We start from the raw sequence: 20,292 nt of genomic DNA, 5'->3' as shown, positions 1-20,292 counted from the left end.
GTACATAATGTTCATTTGTATTTATATAAATATTTTATTGCGTTAATATTAATAATTATATTGAAATATAAAATATTAGTATGTCATGCCTGAATGAAATGTAATTTTTTTACTTATTTTTCTTTGATGCAAGAACAGAAGTGACAAATGGCGACCTTAATAAATAATTTTAATTTGATTATTAATACAAAAAATAAAATAAATAAATATCTGTACAAAATATTGTTTATTGTAGGTTAACGAATTAATTGTTAACTATATAGTGGAAGAAATGCTCCCAATTTATACAGTAGAAAAGCAGTCATTTAAAAATCTTATTTCTGGCTTGTCCAGAGGTGCAAATCCACCATGTCGTAAAACCCTTAAGAATTTAATTTACAAACAAAAAGAAGAGAACGTAGAATCTTTAAAAAATAAGCTTCTAACAATTCCTTATATATGTACTACGGCTGACATTTGGAGCGCTAACAATAAAAGTTACATGGGAGTAACTTGCCACTATTTGGATGATCAATTGAAAAGGCATTCAACGGTTCTAGCATGCAAACGAATGAAATATTCCCACACACATTTGCAAATTGCTAAAACTCTTGTAAATATTCATGCTGCTTACAATATTCAACAAAAACAAATTGTAGGAACTGTTACTGACAATGCAGCAAATTTTGTAAAATCTTTCCGGTTATATGCTATACCTGAAGACAATGATCCTGACGAATTAGATTTTTTATCTGATGAAAATACTTTGGTCAACGTACATAATATTCCCGATTTTTCAAATATTGTGGAAGATTTCCATATTCAATGTGAAGATGACGATATAGTACTTCCATATCATTACCAATGCGTATCACACACTTTGAGTCTAATAGCAACTAAAGATTCGGAAAAGGCATTGCAAGATGTTACTTATAAGAAGATGCACCATACAACATTTGGCAAACTAACTGCCTTGTGGAATCTCATTCATCGTTCTACTTCAGCTTCTGATGAAGTAGAAACTATTTGCAATATGAAATTAATTGTGCCTTGCCCCACAAGGTGGAATTCTCTGTATGATAGTGTGAACAGAATTCTATTATTAAAGGACCATCTATCAGCAATGTGCGAAAAACTCCAAAAACCCAAATTAAAAAACGCTGAATTAGATTTTTTATCTGAATATGTTACTGTGATGGGACCGATCGCAAAATCTCTAGATCTCTTGCAGGGTGAAGATAATTGCTATTTAGGCTACGTACTCCCTACATTATTTCAAATTCAAAATACTTTAGATTCACTAACTCATCTAATTTACTGTACACCGCTCAAAAAAGCCATTCTTGATGGTATGTATAAACGATACGAGAATATTTTAGACTTGAGCAATAGTACATCCAAACCTTATATTTTGGCAACTGTTTCGCATCCAAAATTCAAATTGAGATGGCTGACTAATAAAAATGAATACAATATGATACACAGTTTATTTTTATCGGAATATGAAAAGTTATATCGACTGGAGTTAGGTACAAATGAGGAGAAATCTTCAACAAGTAGTGATGAGGACGATTTTTTTTAAAGTTTACTCAGTTTCAAGAGTTTGAATCAAAATAATGTGACAGAAAGCAATATCAACACAAAAAGGCAAAATATTGTACAAATGGAATGCTTGCGGTATTTTGAAGATAAATGTAAGACTATCAATTCCTTATTGAATTATAACGTAATTCAAAAAATCTTTAGAAAATATAATACTGTTCTGCCATTCTCGGCACCCGTTGAAAGACTTTTCAGTGCAGGGGATCAAATATTAATCCCTAGAAGAAACCGACTTTCCGATACAATGTTTGAAACATTACTAATTATAAAAAAAAAAGAAAAATTATAAATAATACAAACATTTTTGTCAGTATTGTTCTATTGTTCTGTAAAATAAAATTTGTTTACGCACTTTCTTTTTTTTATAATAAGTACCTAAAAAGTACCTAAATGTTTCAGGTACTTTTATACTGTATCTGTATCTATACCTAAGTAATTTTTTTTTAATGTATCTATACCTGTAATTAGATATTTTTTCATCATAGTATCTATATCTATACCTAGATACCTTTCAAAATGTACCTGTTACAACACTGCTACATACTGTCCTCCAAATTATGCTGGTACGTGGGATAACGAAGGAAACGTCACATCTGGTCAGTGCAGCCAATAGGAAGAAAATATGTTAAAGAATATCGGAAGAATGGGAGCCAATAATGTTACACGCAGAAATATTAACTTACGTGACACACTGGCTGAGTATTTTATTTCATCAGAAGACGCAGTTCCTTGGCAAAATGCGTACATCAGGAGAGGATCATTTAAATCGTAAAAATGTCGAACATACAAAAATATGTAGATTATTTAACAAAATACAGAATAAAAAGTTTATTTTCAGCAAACACAAAATTACAGTTATTTAATACAACCGTTATATAATAGTTACATGGTACAAAATTATATTAGAAAAATAGTTAGAATTTTAAAATTATCAACATTCTTAAAAACAATTTTAAATATGACTATACTTGAAAATTTAACAGGTACTTATTTTTTGCAAAAAATTAGAAAAAAAACAAAATAACTTTCTTAAATAAAATTACAAAATAAAAAATAAAATACTATTTTACTACCGAGTTAAGTTAGACTCTAGTTCTAACATAACAGTACTAATTCTAGTACAAGCATTTTTTTGCTTTTTCTTTGACATATTCTTCAATTGACTATACGTAGTCATGCAAAAATTATAAGCAATATCACTGCTCTTATCAGAGTCACACAATCCTTTCACGCTCTATAATGCTTCAGAAACAACTTGCAAAGTATCATCTTCGGTATTTACAGTGGTTTTTTTTGTTTTCTTATTTACAATATCTGTTTTATTGAAAGGAGAAATCTTAGTATTTAATAAATTTGTATTATTTTCATCTGGTTCGGTTTTTACTTCCAATAAATCGTCTTTTAATTCCTTAAACTCATTTTTCACTTGCATTTCAAGTTTGCTTTTGTTGTTAACACTTCTTAGATATTTAAGTATGTCTGAATCATCAAGATTCCATGTAACCCATAGTGTATCCCCAGTGTAGTAGAGTCTTCAGATGGTGATAAGCTTCTTTTCAAAATATTTCCACGTGTCCTGGAATAATTGGAATATATTTTTTATCATGTTTGTATTTATGGTTGTAATACATATATTAAACACAATGTTTAATATGTCATGTTGATAGCATAATCGACTATAATTAGAAAACACAGATGCAGATAAAAGTTTGTTCACAGTTTTATATTTGTGGTAGATATTTTAACCAATAGACAAATAAGTTTTCAGTAAACTAATTTGCGAAGAATAGTGTATAAAATAAATGCATAATATAATAATTTTTTTAAAGATACTGGAATCGTCAATAAATTACATACATTCTATTTTTAACGTGAGGCTCTAAAAATTGCATAGCTTTATATAAATTACTAGGAGTTGACTGTTTCGAAGATCATGATCCGGATAGAAGCCCGGCTTTTAATGTTTGTCTCTCACGAATGAAACGTTCTCTAAGTTGACTCCATCGATGTTCACAATCATTAGCTGATATATAATAATACAATATGTATGATTAATTATAGTACATTAAATAAGCTAAATAAATAAAATGCAATATACCTGCTGCATTCAACACTTTTGCAATACTACTTCACAAATTTTGAGATTTTATTTTATCTTTGTAATCATGATGACTTTTGTCGTATAAATGTGTACATTTCTCAATTAGTTCTATTAATCGTCGATCTATGGGATCCATTGTTATTTCACTCGAAACCTAACCTCGTTTGACTTGTTTCGTTATCGTAAGAGCGCTTCCATAAGAGTTCAAATAATTCAATTCTTACGGAAGCACTCTTTCGGTTATGTTATGAATCCCTACTGTAGATACGCCTTGAAGTTTGAAGATGTGCCTTGAAACGCTGCTGATGGGTACAAAAAATTCGATATTTTTTGGGGGAACCACCACACCTATGCTCTTTGTCCCTTACGCGTAGCTTAAGATCACGTCGTTGTGCAATCGTGAAAGTTTAAGATGCATCTACATATTATTAATTATTTTATTTTATATCGTAAATCGTTGAAAATGATAAAATAAATTTGACGATTTAGATTTGACGATTCATCGTTTATTTATAAATAAATAAAAAAAAAAAAATTGTCGCGTAGACACAATGAAGTTCTACTTGTGGACTTCAGTTGTGGATTTACCAATGTACAAAATGTGAAGAGATATCGTAATCAAAGAAACAACCGGGAAAAGCATCGATTTTCTTTGTTGCCAGATAAAAAATTTATATTTTCTCTTGGTATGTATTTCGTGGTATATGGAAGTTCACTCCATACACTGATTTCATTTGGTTAAAAATATTTATTATTTTTAGTCTATTACAAAGAGGTCTTGGCCCCGTCGCACGAACTTATCGTATAATAAGGAAAGAGATCGCGGTCTCTAATAATATAATTAACGCACGAGACTCGGCTCGGTAACTATAGGCTTTTGAAAGCTTCGACTCTCGAAAACCCTTTTTTCTCTCTGACCTGATCTCGGCAGGCGGCCGCTATATATACGAAATCTGAAGCTGAGGGAAAACCAATCAGCTTTGCCGTTTTTGAATGCAAGTCGTCGGTAGGTCAACCGTACGCGGTTATCGTTCGACGTCGTCGATACGCTTCGTAGTGGGCCCTATTGTATTACCTTTTTCGATCGCAACAGTATGTGCCTCGTTTTGTTAAGGGCTTTTCTTGTTGGCCTATCTTGATGGCACCTAGTCCGAGTTTCTCCTCTATTACATTCTACTGCCTCTCTTTATCTTTGTATGAATTATGTAATTCATACGAATCAAACGCTTGCTGTGTGAAGACAGAATGAGATAGGAGGTTCGGACCAGTGAGTAAAAAAAGTTTGAAATCTCTTCTTTCGCATGATATGGTTGATCAACTTTTTTGGTCAACTAGAATTCGAACAACACGGCAGCAAAGTTTTGTTGAGATCTGTGAGACTACCATTGAATGAAACTTGTTTGTGAGTAATCTTATGTAATAAAACCGGATAAAATATGTTGTATTCTACAACGATATAATAGATAGTATCTCATAGATAATGAGTTTCTTACGAGATCTCGGACTGATTTCTAGCATCGTATACACAAGGTTTTGTTAAATGTGAGATAAGGTAAATGTAGTGGGAACAACTCTTAATTCGATGCATTAGTTCTTTCCACATCATTTATATGTTTTCTTTACATCGAGCTCGTTGTCTCACGACTTAGACTGTCTTCCGTTTTTTTGGTAAGTTTTCGTATTTTTAAATTATTGACTCCATTATTTTAATAATTTACACTCCATCTTTAGATTATGGCAAACAATCAATTTTCAAACGCTTAACTGTATTGAGCTTACTCGAGGCGTAAAGAGGCAAAAAAATTTTATTTTACGGATGTAAGTTACGTGTCTCACTGAGGAAAATTCTATAAAGTATCAAAACGTTTAAATATTATTATAAATTAATAGATTTTATTATTTGTACAAACAACTGCGGTGGCTCATAGAAAGGCCTTTACTTTTGTAAAGGCCTTTAATTTTGATTGTTTTATTTGAACCAAAGACTTTGTATTCAATTAAGAATATTTCTCTCTTGTAATATAAATGCACACAGAACAAGTAAAACATATTAAAATATTTTGCCTTTTCTTTTCTCGTTTTCAACATTTTGTCCCTAATAGCATGCGCGATAAATTTATATCTTCAAGAGAATAGGTACACCCAAGGACTTTGATTCTGTCCATGGGGAAATTTTCCAAACTAAGAAGTCACCACTTTCTACATATTTGCAGTTCATGATTCATGAAATGACTAGAGCTTATTGGTCGTTACGTTAATCATGAACTTTAAGTATGTAGAGAGATAGCGACTTTTCAGTTTGGAAAATTTCCCCATGGACAGAATCAAAGTCCTTGGGTGTACATGGATTTTATATGTTTTATATTGGACATAAATTTATTGACATGATGAAAGTAATGTACTGATTTCATTGCTAAAGGAATATAAATATCTCTCAGCGTGACTTGAATAAAATATATAATATACATTTAGTAAGAAAATTTATAATATGTATTTTCTGATGAAATGATTTAGCAAGGAAATCACTACGTTACATTCATGTAGATATCATGTCGATAAATTCACACCCATGTAGTCTATGGAAAACATATGAATACACGCACACACACACACACACACACACAAGTGGAATTAGCAGCTATTTTCAGAGCTGCGTGTAGCCTTCTTTCAATTTTGTAAATATTTAAATGAGCTAAAAATTAAGGAGATTCCTCTCTAGTTTAAAGTAAAAAAATTATTTTTCTCTTTCAATATACGTTTTTTTAACCTTTATAGTTTCAAAAATATTTTGAAAGCGATATCACAAAATTCAAATAACATATCAGTTCTTTAATAAACAATGTTAGTGATGATATACAGATTAAAAGATTTTAACGTGATTTGTGTTCTTATATTCTCTTTTTCTTTTTTTCTAAAACCTTTAAACTTTCCTATTTTATTCTTTTCAACAATGTATTTGCTATATTTCTTAGGTATAATTTAGGTGTATAACGTACAGATGTAACAGTATAATAAATTAAGGTAACAGTTTATTATACTCTTTTATCTATAATAAAATAAAATTTTAAAACGTATTTCAACAAGCTTCTTAGCTTTGTTCTAAACTTTTTTTTAAGAAATTTCTGATTAATCTTTGTTTTAAAATATATTTTCCTAACAATTGTCATTACATTCTGTACTTGATTTGTTGTGTAATAATTTGGAATTTGTTATTTTACAGCTTAAAAATTTAATAAAACTGAATTATATTTTTCCGATTAATTACTGCTAATAAAGTTTGGCAAAAAAGGAAAGAGTATGTGTGTCATTAAAGTCAGAAGATCAACTTTATTATCAAATGTTGTGCAATGTCGTAATGGTCACACGTTACACGTCATACGCGAGAACATATGTTTCTGTTTTGAGTTCAAATAATTATGTATAGTCAAGTCAGATTAATTATAAGTTACTTTACTTTGTTTTCTTACTTTATTAATTTCAAAGAATATCAAATTCAAAATTATGAAATTTGTGCAATTCATCATATCATTGTATTCGTAAGAACATCCGTTCTACACGCCGTATCTCGTCGAAAATATTCTGTCTCGTTGATTATTCAAAAGTAAGAATACGAGAAACTTCAAGGATAACGATTATAATATTTTATATGCGAAGCAAACAAGTTTTTGTTGTGGTCGTCCGTACACGCAAAAAAAGATTGGTAAGCAAATAATGACTTTACCGGTTTGGTTCGGTTGCCGTTTTAAATCGTCGATAACTATACAGTAATTGCATCCAAGCCAATGAGACATTTTCCCGCCGAATTTGCTTCTCCCGGCTTTCCTTCGCTTAAACCAGAGCAAGGAGGTTCGCTCTCTCTGCGAGAGATCTGCAGATTCAGATTCGAGAAGCGACGCGAGAAAGTTACATAGTATCCATAACCGAGACAGAAATCGGGAAGTGTCGGGAGTTATAAGGCGCGCAAGCTTGCGTTCGCTTGTTAACACGCGCTTATCAATCAATGAGACAGAGACACTGTAAATAATTTAGTAATTAAAGACGATTAACTTTGAACTTTTAATTACATTGAGTGATCACTCTGTTCGCCTTCTTTTCCTCTTCCGCCTCCCATTTCTCTCATTATACAAAAGTTACGTTACCATCGTCGCTCGCGCTCTATTCGGAGTAAATTTCGGCAATTCAACTCGCGTATCACGCAACATTAAACAGTTTCGAATCGATGTCAGTAATCCATATATAAATAAAATTATACAATTTTGTAAGGGATGCTATAAGGACCGAAGAATTACCTCGACATCTGTAGATTATTTTTCGAGGGAGACCAGGCTATCGCTCTTTGTCCAACGCATAGATCTGTCTTTGTTTTTCGATTATTTCGCTATCTGTGAAAAAACCTATCAACCACAGTCACTGCTCTGCTTGCCATTGTTTACGTGTGCTAAGCGAAATTTGTACACGTACAGCTATTTACCTATTAAACTTTTTTGTTAGCTTTTTGACTGGAATGACACATAGTCAGTGTTGTTTGTTAGAGTTTTCTGAAGTCCGAGCTGGTCTCATTTCATACATACGAGCTACAGAACGTCAATAAATAATAAAAGTTAACTTTGGTTAACAGATCCACGGCCGAAAATAAATAAATTTTTAACTTTTTCTTCAATTTTCTCGTAAAATTTACCAGCCCGGACTTTGTTTTGGTACTCTTATTCTGCAAAAGGATTTTGTGATCTGTAGAGCCAATTCAAAAATTAATAAACAATGTAATGTATCGGTAATTCCCATCAGTATAGCATCCTGTTAAGAGCTAATTATTCTGCACTTCTTTCACCCCCATTTCTAAATCTATTGTAGCATTACATTAATTCTATTATCGTCTGACGCGAATATGCGCACGCGGACGTGCATGTGTTTTATTAGCCGTAATTCACCACGTCGTGGATGCTGGATCAAACACTCGCACAGCTAAAGTTCAATGCTCTGTATAAAATTTCTGTAATAGCAAATACGTAAAATGAAAATTCCGGGATGACAGTCATTCATCTTGGTTGTTTATTACGTTTCCCGCATTCTACCTCTGGTAGTTCACGTATTGCGTATAAGAGCTACGTAATCATCGTAATCTCAAGAGAGGTTTTAAGAGAAATCTAAAAAAAGAAGAAAAAAAAAGAAAAGAAGGAACGATCTGTTTCTTTCTCAGAAGAGTCGGAAGGAAACTTTCGGCATCCTGAATGCTACAATTATAAGTGGCGAAAAAACGCAGAACCAAGCAATTCCTGTCATCTGTCAAAAGAAGATATTAAGAATCACTATTTTCTTTTACACAACATAGACTGATGATCATAATACGCGAAATTTCTCATTCTTTTTTTTCCTTTCTGTCTTTGATTCGCATTAATAGTCATTCTTCTATCTGTTTAGGTTTAGTTGGAATCGATTTTTTACCGTCCATCATTTCCTCGCTGAGACTGAACGACTCGTGGCACCGCGGAAGAAGTATCGCGTAATGATAGCCGCCAGCTGAAGATAAAACCGTTCTCGAGAATTCTCCTTTTCGAGTGTAAAAAAATCATCATGGACCTTACCTCAGAAGACAATGTAAATAGAACCACTATCGGCGTCCACGAGAAAGCAAAAGATGCCTTCAATAAAATCAACAGTACTACCTGTATGACGTATCTTTCAAAAATAGCTGCAGTGGATATCGAATTTAACGATGTGACGTATTCAGCACCAAGTACTCGGAAAGGTAATTAATCATTTTATTAAGATTGACATATACACAAAATTGATACGATTGATGTAACAAAAAGTCGTAAAAATTATTAAAAATTTTAAACCAAAATATTTTTTCCATCCACGGAATAAAAAACTTCGCGACCTTTTTTTCTTAAAAACCCGGTACCTATCAATTATTTTTGTAATTATTGGAAAAATGCGCAATATATTTTACAAGATAAAAATGTATTCGTTATGCAACTTAAAGAGAATCAACACATTGCAAAGTATTGCGTTTTTTATATTATGAAGCGAATTTAGAACGGGTTTACAGAGAGTCAGTTTGATGATTTCGATGTTGAATCAATGTCGAATCGGCATCGATTTCATTATCATTTCTCACTGAGATGTACATTGTGTGATAACTTAAATTTGTTTAAACTACAAATTAACTGATTCTCATAAATTTTTCGTCATTGGAAACAAATCCGCAAACAAAATTCCTGTATCATGTCACATTTCAATAAGTTGAACTTAAACTTGCCAACCATAGTACTTTTGAGTTAAAATATAATATAGCACAAAAATATGACGTGATAAAGAAATTTTATTTACGGCATTGTTTTCAACGACAAGAAACTACATGAATCATTTTGCTTGGATTCTGGTCTAAAATTCGTGAGTGATATTACTAGACACACAGTGATATTACTAGACTAATTATTGATCTACTTGAATTTGTTTAATGTATTAATTTAATTCAGTATTAGTCCACTGCATTCTAAAATGAACGTTTCTAAAAATTCTAAAATGATAACATTTCGTTTTTAAAACATTTTTAAGATATCCATGAATCTAATTTGTATGTTTTTAATATATCCAAAACATTTAAAGTGTGCATTTTAAATATGTTTTTAAAATGTTACTCTGCTGTCTGGGTGTAGTTTTGTTATTTTTTTGTATACTTTGCGTCAATTGTGTAATTCTTATTGATGAAATGTCATTATTATTTAAATTGCTTTCTGTTAAGTTTTTATTTGTTTTCGATAGTTTACGATGATTGGAACGTATGAGTGATATGTAATTGGAATATACAGCACATATTACATAGCAAGTGTTACTTGGTATCGAACTGTAATTACAGACTACAATTTGACAATTAACTGATATTAAATTGTCCAGTAACAAATTGCCTGAGTAAAGTACAGAGCAATTTATTATGCAACAGTATTTTTATGTTCAATATTGCATACATTTTATTTTAGCAATTTTTATAAAATCATTGATATAAAATCACATTATTTGTAACATCTTGATTATCGATTAAATATTATTGCATTGGCGTGAATATATATTGAATTATAATTAATTAGATTATTTATTGTAATGTAAAGTATTATATAATTTGTTAAGATAATAAAAAGTCGAAAAAATATCGAATAAGATAGTAAAAAGGCGATTATAAAAATTAACAAAATATTATGTGTGTGTGCTTAAAGTGATAACCTAATTAGGTAATGGTCTATTCAAAACATAAAGGGTTCTCTTTCCTTTTTATACGCAAAAACAGAACTATTTTTATAAATTCTATTAAAAGTATAAGTAGAGAATAAAACATTGAATAAAAAAAAATTATAAATCGACAAAATAGTGTCTGTTTAAAGCTAGCATTGCTATTTTCGTCAAAAAATTAACTTTTATTTATATAAAAAATATTTTAAAAATTCCGGAATTTTAAAGGTTTATGCCTTAGACACATAATTATTCATAAATCCCAAAATAAAACTCAATCAGTCCAATATCTTTTAAGATATCGTGCACGCAGATTTTGAAATTACAATTTCGAGAAAAATGTATTTAAGGTTTCAGGTATCATTATTTCCAGGGTTGGGAAAGTTACATTGTAAAAATAACTAGTTATAGTTATAGTTTCTTTCAAAAAATAACTAGTTACCGTTATAAGTAATTGACTTTAAAAAATAACTCGTTACAGTTACAATTATTCAAAAAGTAACGAGAAGATACTTTTCAGTTACTTTTCTGTTTCTTTTTTTTCTATGTAATACTTTAAAGTATTGATAATTTAAGCACTGGACTTACATTTTTAACAATACTCAATTATTTTATTTATATTAGAACATGGTATCAAGTTAGAGACGCTATTGCTTGAAATTAAGTGAGGGACAAAGATAAAATTATTCCTGTGTCTGTTTTTATGTTATATGCTGAAGAGCAACCACGTAAAGTATCTTTAATTGTGTAATATGCATGTGACATGTCTATATTAATTACTTATATGTACATCCATGTTCATTGATTCTGTCTCTCTCAGAAAATTTTCTAAACTAAAAAGTCATCATCTTTTTACATACTCGCAGTTCAAGATGAATGTAACGATTAGAGCTTATTGGTCGTTACATGAATCATGAATTGTAAGTATGTAAAAAGATAGCAATTTTTTATTGTTAGTTTGGAAAATTTTTCGAGGGACAGAATCAATTACCGTGGGTGTACACATAAAAGCTATGTGAACTGTGTTCTAAGATCTAACTAATTACATTTAAATTACGTTTAGAAATATCAGTTCAGTATCCTCATATACAAGGTGAATAAAAAATGTGGAAACCTTTAAATATTTCCGTTCCCTTGCATTTTACAAGAAAATGTTTCAGACAAAAGTTAAATTATTCAAAAGATTTATATACTGATCTTATTAGTTTGATCTTGGATGGCGTCGCCAAGGTCACATCAAAATCACATTAACTTTTTTAAATAAAACACCGTATTTTTGATATCAGAATCTAATAGCTGGCAAGACCTTTCCAAAACCCTACAAGAAAGTTTATTTTCGTTAAGTACTTTCTGAGTTGTGAGGCTTGAAAGTTACAATGTACTGTAATTTTCAAGCGTCACAACTCGGAAAGTACTTAACAAAAATACACTTATTTATAGTGTTTTGGAAAGCTCTCAAAATCGACTACAAAAAAATGCAATAAAAGATATAACGTTAAACGTATAGATAGTTTCCTAATTAAAGGGTATCGGTACTACCCTAACATTCTATATTTTTTATTGCATTTTCTTGTAGTCAATTTTGAGAGCTTTCCAAAACACTGTAAATAAGTTTATTTTTAAGGACTTTCTGAGTTGTGACGCTTGAAAGTTACAGTACACTGTAGCTTTCAAGCCTCACAACTCGAAAAGTACTTAACGAAAATAAACTTTCTTGTAGGGTTTTGGGAAAGTCTTAACACCAGCTATTAGATTCTGGAATCAAAAATAGGTTGTCCCATTTAAAAAAGATAATGTGATTTTGATGTGACTTTGGTGACGTCATCCAAGGTCAAACTAATAAGATCAGTAAATAGATCTTTTAAAACCTTACAACTTTTGTCTAAAACATTTTCTTATAAAATGCAAGGAAACAGAAATATTTAGGGGTTTCCACACTTTTTATACACTCTGTCTATCATTTTACCCTTGTCGTTGACCAATTGTTAAGAGGATTTGTCGTTGGTTAAAATGATACATGACACCACTCAGGTGATATTTGCAAAGACAACTTAAATTAACAAATAAGTTCAAAATTTCTAAATAACTATAAAAGTAACTATTAATGCAGTCACTAATTACACAGATAATGTAACTAACAAGGAACATTAGGCAACCCAAAAATTCAAAAAAATCTGAAACTTTGTGTATAAATAGAGAAGTTTATCCATAACATAAAAATATTTTTTGTTTGTGCCCAATTTCAGTTTTAGGGGGTAAAACACCTTTTTAATTAAAAACATTGGTTTTTCTCTTTCCAAGCAAATATCATTGAAGCTATAACAGATAGGGAAAAAATGTTCTAAATAAAAGTTGAATAGCTTGAAGAGTACTTTATAACAATAATAAGAAAAACTTTTATTATTTTTTATACTTTTTTTACCACTTACATTTGTTTTTTAAAATTTTTTAATATTTTAATGACCAAATGTAATAAAGTGTCTTTTCGATGTACCATTTTTATAAAATAATATCGAACTCCATATACATGCACGCTATAACGTACCTGTTTGATTCTTCTGCGCTGGAACGGATTCGTCTCATACGTTTTGCTGATCGCGTATTATGCGAATAAGCGTTAAAGGCAAATCAGTATAGTACAATGAATATTAGAATAAGATCTTTCTTTAATAATAATAATAATTGAAGTAATAAAATAATAATAAGTTCTTTTAACTTGACTGCTAAAATCAGTCAAATATTTTTGGCGACGTTAAAGTATGTATGTAATACTTGGGACAATAAAAATTAGTTGTGAATAGAGAAATTATTATTTTTATAAAATATTGTTTATTTACTTTTGACTGTAGAACAGCTAATCGCAATGGTCAATGTATTTTATTGACCATTGCGATGACAAATGTTAGGCAAGCCGAAAATTCAGTAAACTTAAAAATATTATGTGCAAGTAAATTAGTTCTCAGAATTATTTTTTGCTTTATTTTAAATTACAGCTTCAGGAAATAAAGTCATTCCTTGAAGAAAATGAACATTTTTCTTTGACGAAATAACTACCGAGAATGGTGATATTTATAAAAAAAGAGTTTAAACGGAAGTTGTATGGTTTTTTGCTCTACTGCGTATAATATAAGACAGATAAGACTCAATATATTTATGTTGTTCAAGTTACCCCTGTCAGCGACCCTTAATATTGAATTTTTATTTTTCGTAAATTTATATAAAACTCTTTATACCTCCTTTCGCATTTTTCATAATCATTTTTGTGATATCTTTTATAAATTACAAAGAAAAATCAAGTTTATTGAATATTTAAAATCTATTTAGCAGATTTATTATTCAAATGGTTTTATACAGAGATATTTATTTATTATTAATACACATTTTACATGGTTTACAATTATTTAAGCACGATAATACTTTACTAATGATGATAAAGATGAAACTAATTAAAGTAAACCATCAACGTATATGAAGCATAATAATAGCAACGTACATTACTTCAATGATGTTTTTATTGATATTTGGTATACCAAACGATAAATAAGATATTTCCTGGAACTCTATTTTCTAGCATGACAATGCATGACAATGCATGACAATGCATGACAATGCATTATTATTATATATAATTATATTTAAAAAGTTTTTTCCGGGTAATTTATATAAACCTTTATCATCTTCTATTTATTTGTAACTTTTAACCAATTATACATGCTTTGTTGTTTAATCGTACCCTGCAAGAGTTCATTTAGTACAGTAGTATCTAGTACAAAACGCAGCTACTGTAAAAATTACAGATTATATTTGGTACAATAATGATATTCTTCATAAAAATGTTTAAAATAAAAATATTCGCCATACCATAAAAACAGCCATTTCACAAATACTACATATAATTACATATAAAACAAATAATTACATATAAATAACATATAATTATATATGAAAATCATGCATAATTATGTACAATTGTATATATTTTAACGTTATTTTATGTTAGAAAATAAGGTTCCAGGAAATATCTCATTTATCGCCTGGTATGCCAAATAGCAATAAAAGCAGCATTAAAGTAATGTACGTTGCTATTATTATGCTTCATATACATCAATGATTTTCTTTAATTAGTTTCATCTTTTATGTCGTCGTTATTATAACATTGTCACGCTTAAATCATTGAAAACTATGTGAAATGTATATTAATAATAAATAAATATCTCTATATAAAACCATTTAAATAATAAACCCGCTAAACAAATTTTAAATATTCAATAAACTTGATTTTTCTTTGTAATTTATAAAAAATATCATAAAAAATAATTATAAAAAATGCAAAAAGAGATGTTGAGAGTTTCATATAAATTTGCAAAAAATAAAAATTTAATTTTAAAAGTCGGTGACAAGGGTAACTTCAACAACATAAAAATTTTGATTTTTATCTATACGCAGTTTAGTACAGCAAAAAAAACGAGATGCAACTTCCGTTTAAATAGAGCTCTATATTATAAAAGTAGCGCAATCCTTTTATCTTTTAGCGATGCCGACTGATGGACCTAATGATCTATCATCGAATGAGCATTCAGTGATTTTAGTTTCTACACTTTTTAACCAATCAGCATTATAAGTCGAACAGAGTGGCGTTTTTAATTTAATATTAATTTACAGAGAATATTAAATTATAAATTGATTTCTTACATTGATAAGTATAACTGATTGAAGTCATCTTTAATTCTTTATATAAATCACACATACGAACTATTTTAACAATGTTATCAACATAAAACAAACACCAAGAAGTCATTTATTTATCTTGATAAATAACTTATTAAATCGTTTAAATTGCGTATGATCTCTACTTGCGCATAAGAAAAGAAACCTTGAAATATTTCCATTATATTATTACGCATCTGAATCGTTTTTTGCTGATAGCCGTATTATTACGTTTCCAAAGCTGCTTAGTAATAAAATCAATTTAAGGATCAATTTAAGGATCAACAAATATTATTCACAAATCTTTCTTAAAAAACATTTAATTGAATGTAATCCATACAAAAAGGGTAATAGCAAAAAATACAAGAGAGATAATAAAATATATTAAAGATATTCGAAGAACTCACGAGATATAATAATATAATAAAAAAAGCTAATAAGAGTCGCAAAGATGTTGTCGGTGCGTGTCAGTAGTTAAGTATTTATTTCTTAGCTTCCATTTAAATGATTTGAACGTTTGACCCTACATTTGAGTCATTCCCAACGAAAATTAACAAAACAAGTAATCAGGCTTCCCTCCACATCATATGGTGTGATCAAATGATTTTCTTGTGTGTCACAATCATGCGATGCAGAAAGGGGCCTGATTACGTGTTTTGTTAATTTTCGCTGATGATGAACCATATGTAGGGTCGCAACGTTCGAACCATTTTGATGGAAGCTGAGGAATAAATACTACCGCGTCACGCACCGACAACAGCGTTGTGACTCTCATTAGCCCTCTTTTATTGTATTAATAATAGATATATATTTTTTATTAGATATTTTTTTCTATACCGCAATTAAATAATTAAAACTCGATACTTTTTGAGATAAAATTTTCCTTCTCTTCATATATACATACATACATACATACATATATATATATATATATATATATATATATATATATATATATATATATGTATGTATACAGGCTTGGGAAATTTACTTTGTAAAAATAACTAGTTACAGTTAGAGTTTCTGTCTTCCAAAAAATAACTAGTTACCGTTACAAGTTACTGACTTTAAAAAATAACTCGTTACAGTTACAGTTATTAAAAAAGTAACTTAAAGTTAGTTTTCAGTTACTTTTCCGTTTTTGTTTTTTTTTGGTAATATTATAAAACATTGATAATTTAAATACGAGACTTTTACTAAAGAGCATCCACGTAAAGTCTTTTGTATCTTTAATTGTGTAAGCATTGTCTATAATAGAGACTTAAGCCTTTAACCTTAAGAAATTGACCAATAATAATTGATTTATAGAAGAATAATCAATTGTGTTTGGCCAATTTCTTAAGGCTAAAGACACAGTATAAGAAAGAACAGTAGGTCGACTCGGTGTCGGCACCTTTGATATGATGACTACAAAATCGCCATGTTGCTGGTTGTGCGTGAATCCAAGCGTTTGTGGTTTAACTTAACCTGAGCGCAGTGGTTTAACTTAACCTGAGCGCAGTGGTTTAACTTAACCTGAGTCTGGTTAATGACGCCATATGCTGGAATCGTCCAATCAGAACTTAATCGCCCTATTGCTAGTTGTGCGATTTGGTCATGCGCGAAGGACAACTTTTGCCGTGCTTTATGATGGAGTCGACCTACTGTTCTTTCTTATACTGTGCTAAAGGCTTAAGTCTTTATTATAGTCTTTATTGACGACGCATAAGATGCATGTGACATGTTTACATATATTAAATATTAATTACTTATATGTATGTACAGATGAAAACTGTGAATTATGTTCTAAATTTTTTAAGGATAAAGATTGGTTTATAATAGCCGTAATCGTAAGAAATTGGTCAATCATAGTTGATTTATAAAAGAATAATTGACTATGATTGGTCAATTTCTTATGGTAACGGCTATTATAAACTAACTTTAAGATTAACAAGGGGAGGACCAGGTGAGAGACCCTGGGATTTTGATCCCAATTTTTTTAGTTATTCTGGAGACGAAAAAAAAGTTTACGTCTCCCGGCGTTTCATCGAATAAGCCTTAGTTTCGAAATAATAAATTTGTGAATATTGGCCATACCGCAGCGCGCCATATGAGCCTTCCCGGTAACTGTTCTCGCAACCGTTGCAGTCGGCTCCGTGCGTTAGGTGCTTGCTTCACAATCGTAAGATCCGGGTTCGCTCCCAAATGTGTGCAATATTTTTTTATTTTTTTAATAAATGTATTTTTTATTTTGATGATATTAATATAGTATGCAAATTTCTAAAATAGAAAATTTAATTTAATATCATTTTCTAAACTTCAATTTAAATTTAATTTGAAGGGAATTTGAATTCAAGTAATAATATTTGAAATAATAAATAGGTAATAATAATAATAATACATAAGTAAAATCTGCAATACTTAAATAATTAACTTTTGTAATAAAAGTATTTACATTTACATTCACAATCAGATGTTTGTTTATTATTCTTCTTTTACGATTAAAAAACTAGAATTTTAAAATACTGTTAATATTATTTCCAATTAAATTTTAAATTAAACAATTAAAAAATTTAGATACGTTGCCTTTATATGTTATCCATTTCAAATATCTTATATATTATTATTATTATTACCTATTTATTATTTCAAATATTATTACTTGAATTCAAATTCCCTTCAAATTAAATTTAAATTGAAGTTTAGAAAATACATTAAATTTTCTATTTTAGAAATTTGCATACTATATTAATATCATCAAGATAAATAAATACATTTATTAAAAAAAGAAAGAAAAAAAATATTGCACACATCCGGGAGCAAACCCGGATCTTACGATTGTAAAGCAAGCACCTAACGTACGGAGCCGACTGCACTGGTTGCGAGAACAGTTACCGGGAATGCTCATACAGCGCGCCGCGATATGGCCAATTTTCACAAATTTATTATTTCGAAATTAAGGCCTATTCGATGAAACGCCGGGAGACGTAAACTTTTTTTTCGTCTCCAGAATAACTAAAAAAATTGGAATCAAAATCCCAGGGTCTCTCACCTGGTCCTCCCCTTGTAAGTATAGAATTTAGACTCAAAGGCATTCTTAGTAACCAATTCTCTGCTGGCTGATTATCATACGTATGTACACGATAGACTAGCCAGACGATCACACAGTGATTCTCCGCAAGCATCCCGGAATCGTACTTGAATATCCGGGCCCTACAAGTACAGTTGTGAGCTAAAAGGTTGCAACACGTTTTCTCGGATGGTTTTTAGAATGTAGACTTGCTCCTCGATCGGCGAACGTAATTGGTTGAATCCACAAGTGAGAACCAATTACGTTCGCCGTTCGATGAACAAGTCTACATTCTAAAAAGCATCGAAGAAAATGTGTTTCAATCTTTTAGCTCACGACTACAGTCCTATATAAAGAGAGAAGCAACATCGAACCCCCACCACAACCTTCAGTATCCAATTGAGTAATCCACCGCCATTTTGGGACCGCTCTAACGTCATCAAACACCATTCGTATCATTCTGCAACAGCTGTGTTCACAATATGGCTGCTCGCTTAGCCAATCAAGTATCAATCAGATTACCAATCAGAGCTCCGGACATCAATGTCGCTTCTCTCTTTATATAGGACTCTAAGTTCCACTAGGGCCGAAAAATGTTGGGCGTAACTCTCTCTAGTACCTTTATGATTTATGACAACTCAACGCTGTATCGTATTCATGATGGAAGGGAGAATTCGATCATGGTGGCTCGTGTTGAGCGGACGTGTTCCTCTGCGACATAGTTGTTGTGCGAGCATTTTCGATCTTCTTCGAGGCTTCTGTGACTACTCAGTTTCCTGAGCCGTTGCCCTCTGCTTGGGCTTTATTTGTCTGCGTACAGCGATCTCGAAGTTACTTCTGTACACAAGTAACAATGAATAATAATCCCCCTGCCTCTTTGGCAGGGGGCGGCGGTATGGGTGCATATAACGGCGATTCCCGCCGTTTGCATCCTGAGGTACCTGTTCGTCCCCCCGACCCTTCTTCCTTTCCCCCCCTCCCTCCTAGCCCTTCCATTCTCACACCTTCCAAGTTTGGCGTTCCGGCCGACCAATTTAATGAATTTGAGTCGACATTGAATAGCAACAATAACCTCAACTCTGAAACATTTGACAACACAAAACAATTTCAGGCGAACACCCCTTCATCTCAAGACGTTATTTCATCCATTGTTAACAAGAACCTTGACGACCATGCTAACCAAGGACATTCCGCATCATATATCGGCACTTCAGTTAATAATACAATAATCACTGCCTCAGAGTACACCAATGATTCAATGGAAATCGAACCGTCTAAAAATATCCGTAAAAGAACTTCAGAGGACTTACCGGCACAACCCCAAACGACTAAGGTGAGCAAATCCAACAATACCAGAACAAACTCTGTCAAGAAAAACAGCTCGTCTACAGACGGTGCACATCCCAACTCAACTCTGAATCATACTCAATCGCCCACACCCACGCTGGCTAACAATAAAGAAAATTCCACCCGCTACCCCTCTCCCTCTTCGGATGGCTCTAGCTCTTCCCCTTACAAATATTCTCACAAAGACAACCCTCCTTATACGGTATATGTCTACAGTACTGACAATTCTAAGTTAGAATCCACGCACCCTCTCCATATCAGCAGCATAATTTCCAATATC

At 31.1% G+C, this 20,292-nt stretch overlaps 1 protein-coding gene across 5 annotated transcripts in view; it reads left to right on the top strand.

The window, feature by feature from the left end:
* The first annotated feature begins 4,750 nt into the window (after positions 1-4,750).
* LOC105193253 (ATP-binding cassette sub-family G member 1) overlaps positions 4,751-20,292 on the top strand; it is a 106,817-nt gene continuing 91,275 nt past the window's right edge. For 2 of the 5 annotated variants that reach the window (XM_039449496.1, XM_039449493.1), the window contains exon 1: positions 9,294-9,428. Coding sequence is in view for 2 of the 5 variants with exons in the window: in XM_039449491.1 (XP_039305425.1) it covers positions 9,254-9,428 (175 nt within the window). In the remaining 3 variants the exon portion in view is untranslated. Of the gene's footprint in view, positions 5,351-5,977; positions 7,699-9,100; positions 9,429-20,292 lie in introns of those variants that run through there. The other 3 variants (XM_039449491.1, XM_039449492.1, XM_039449494.1) reach the window with 3 other exon arrangements.

This window comes from Solenopsis invicta, chromosome 5 (assembly GCF_016802725.1).
Source record: "Solenopsis invicta isolate M01_SB chromosome 5, UNIL_Sinv_3.0, whole genome shotgun sequence".
NCBI lineage: Eukaryota > Metazoa > Arthropoda > Insecta > Hymenoptera > Formicidae > Solenopsis > Solenopsis invicta.
The sequence above is the reverse complement of the archived record's forward strand: the minus strand, read 5'-3'. Positions and strand labels throughout refer to the sequence as shown.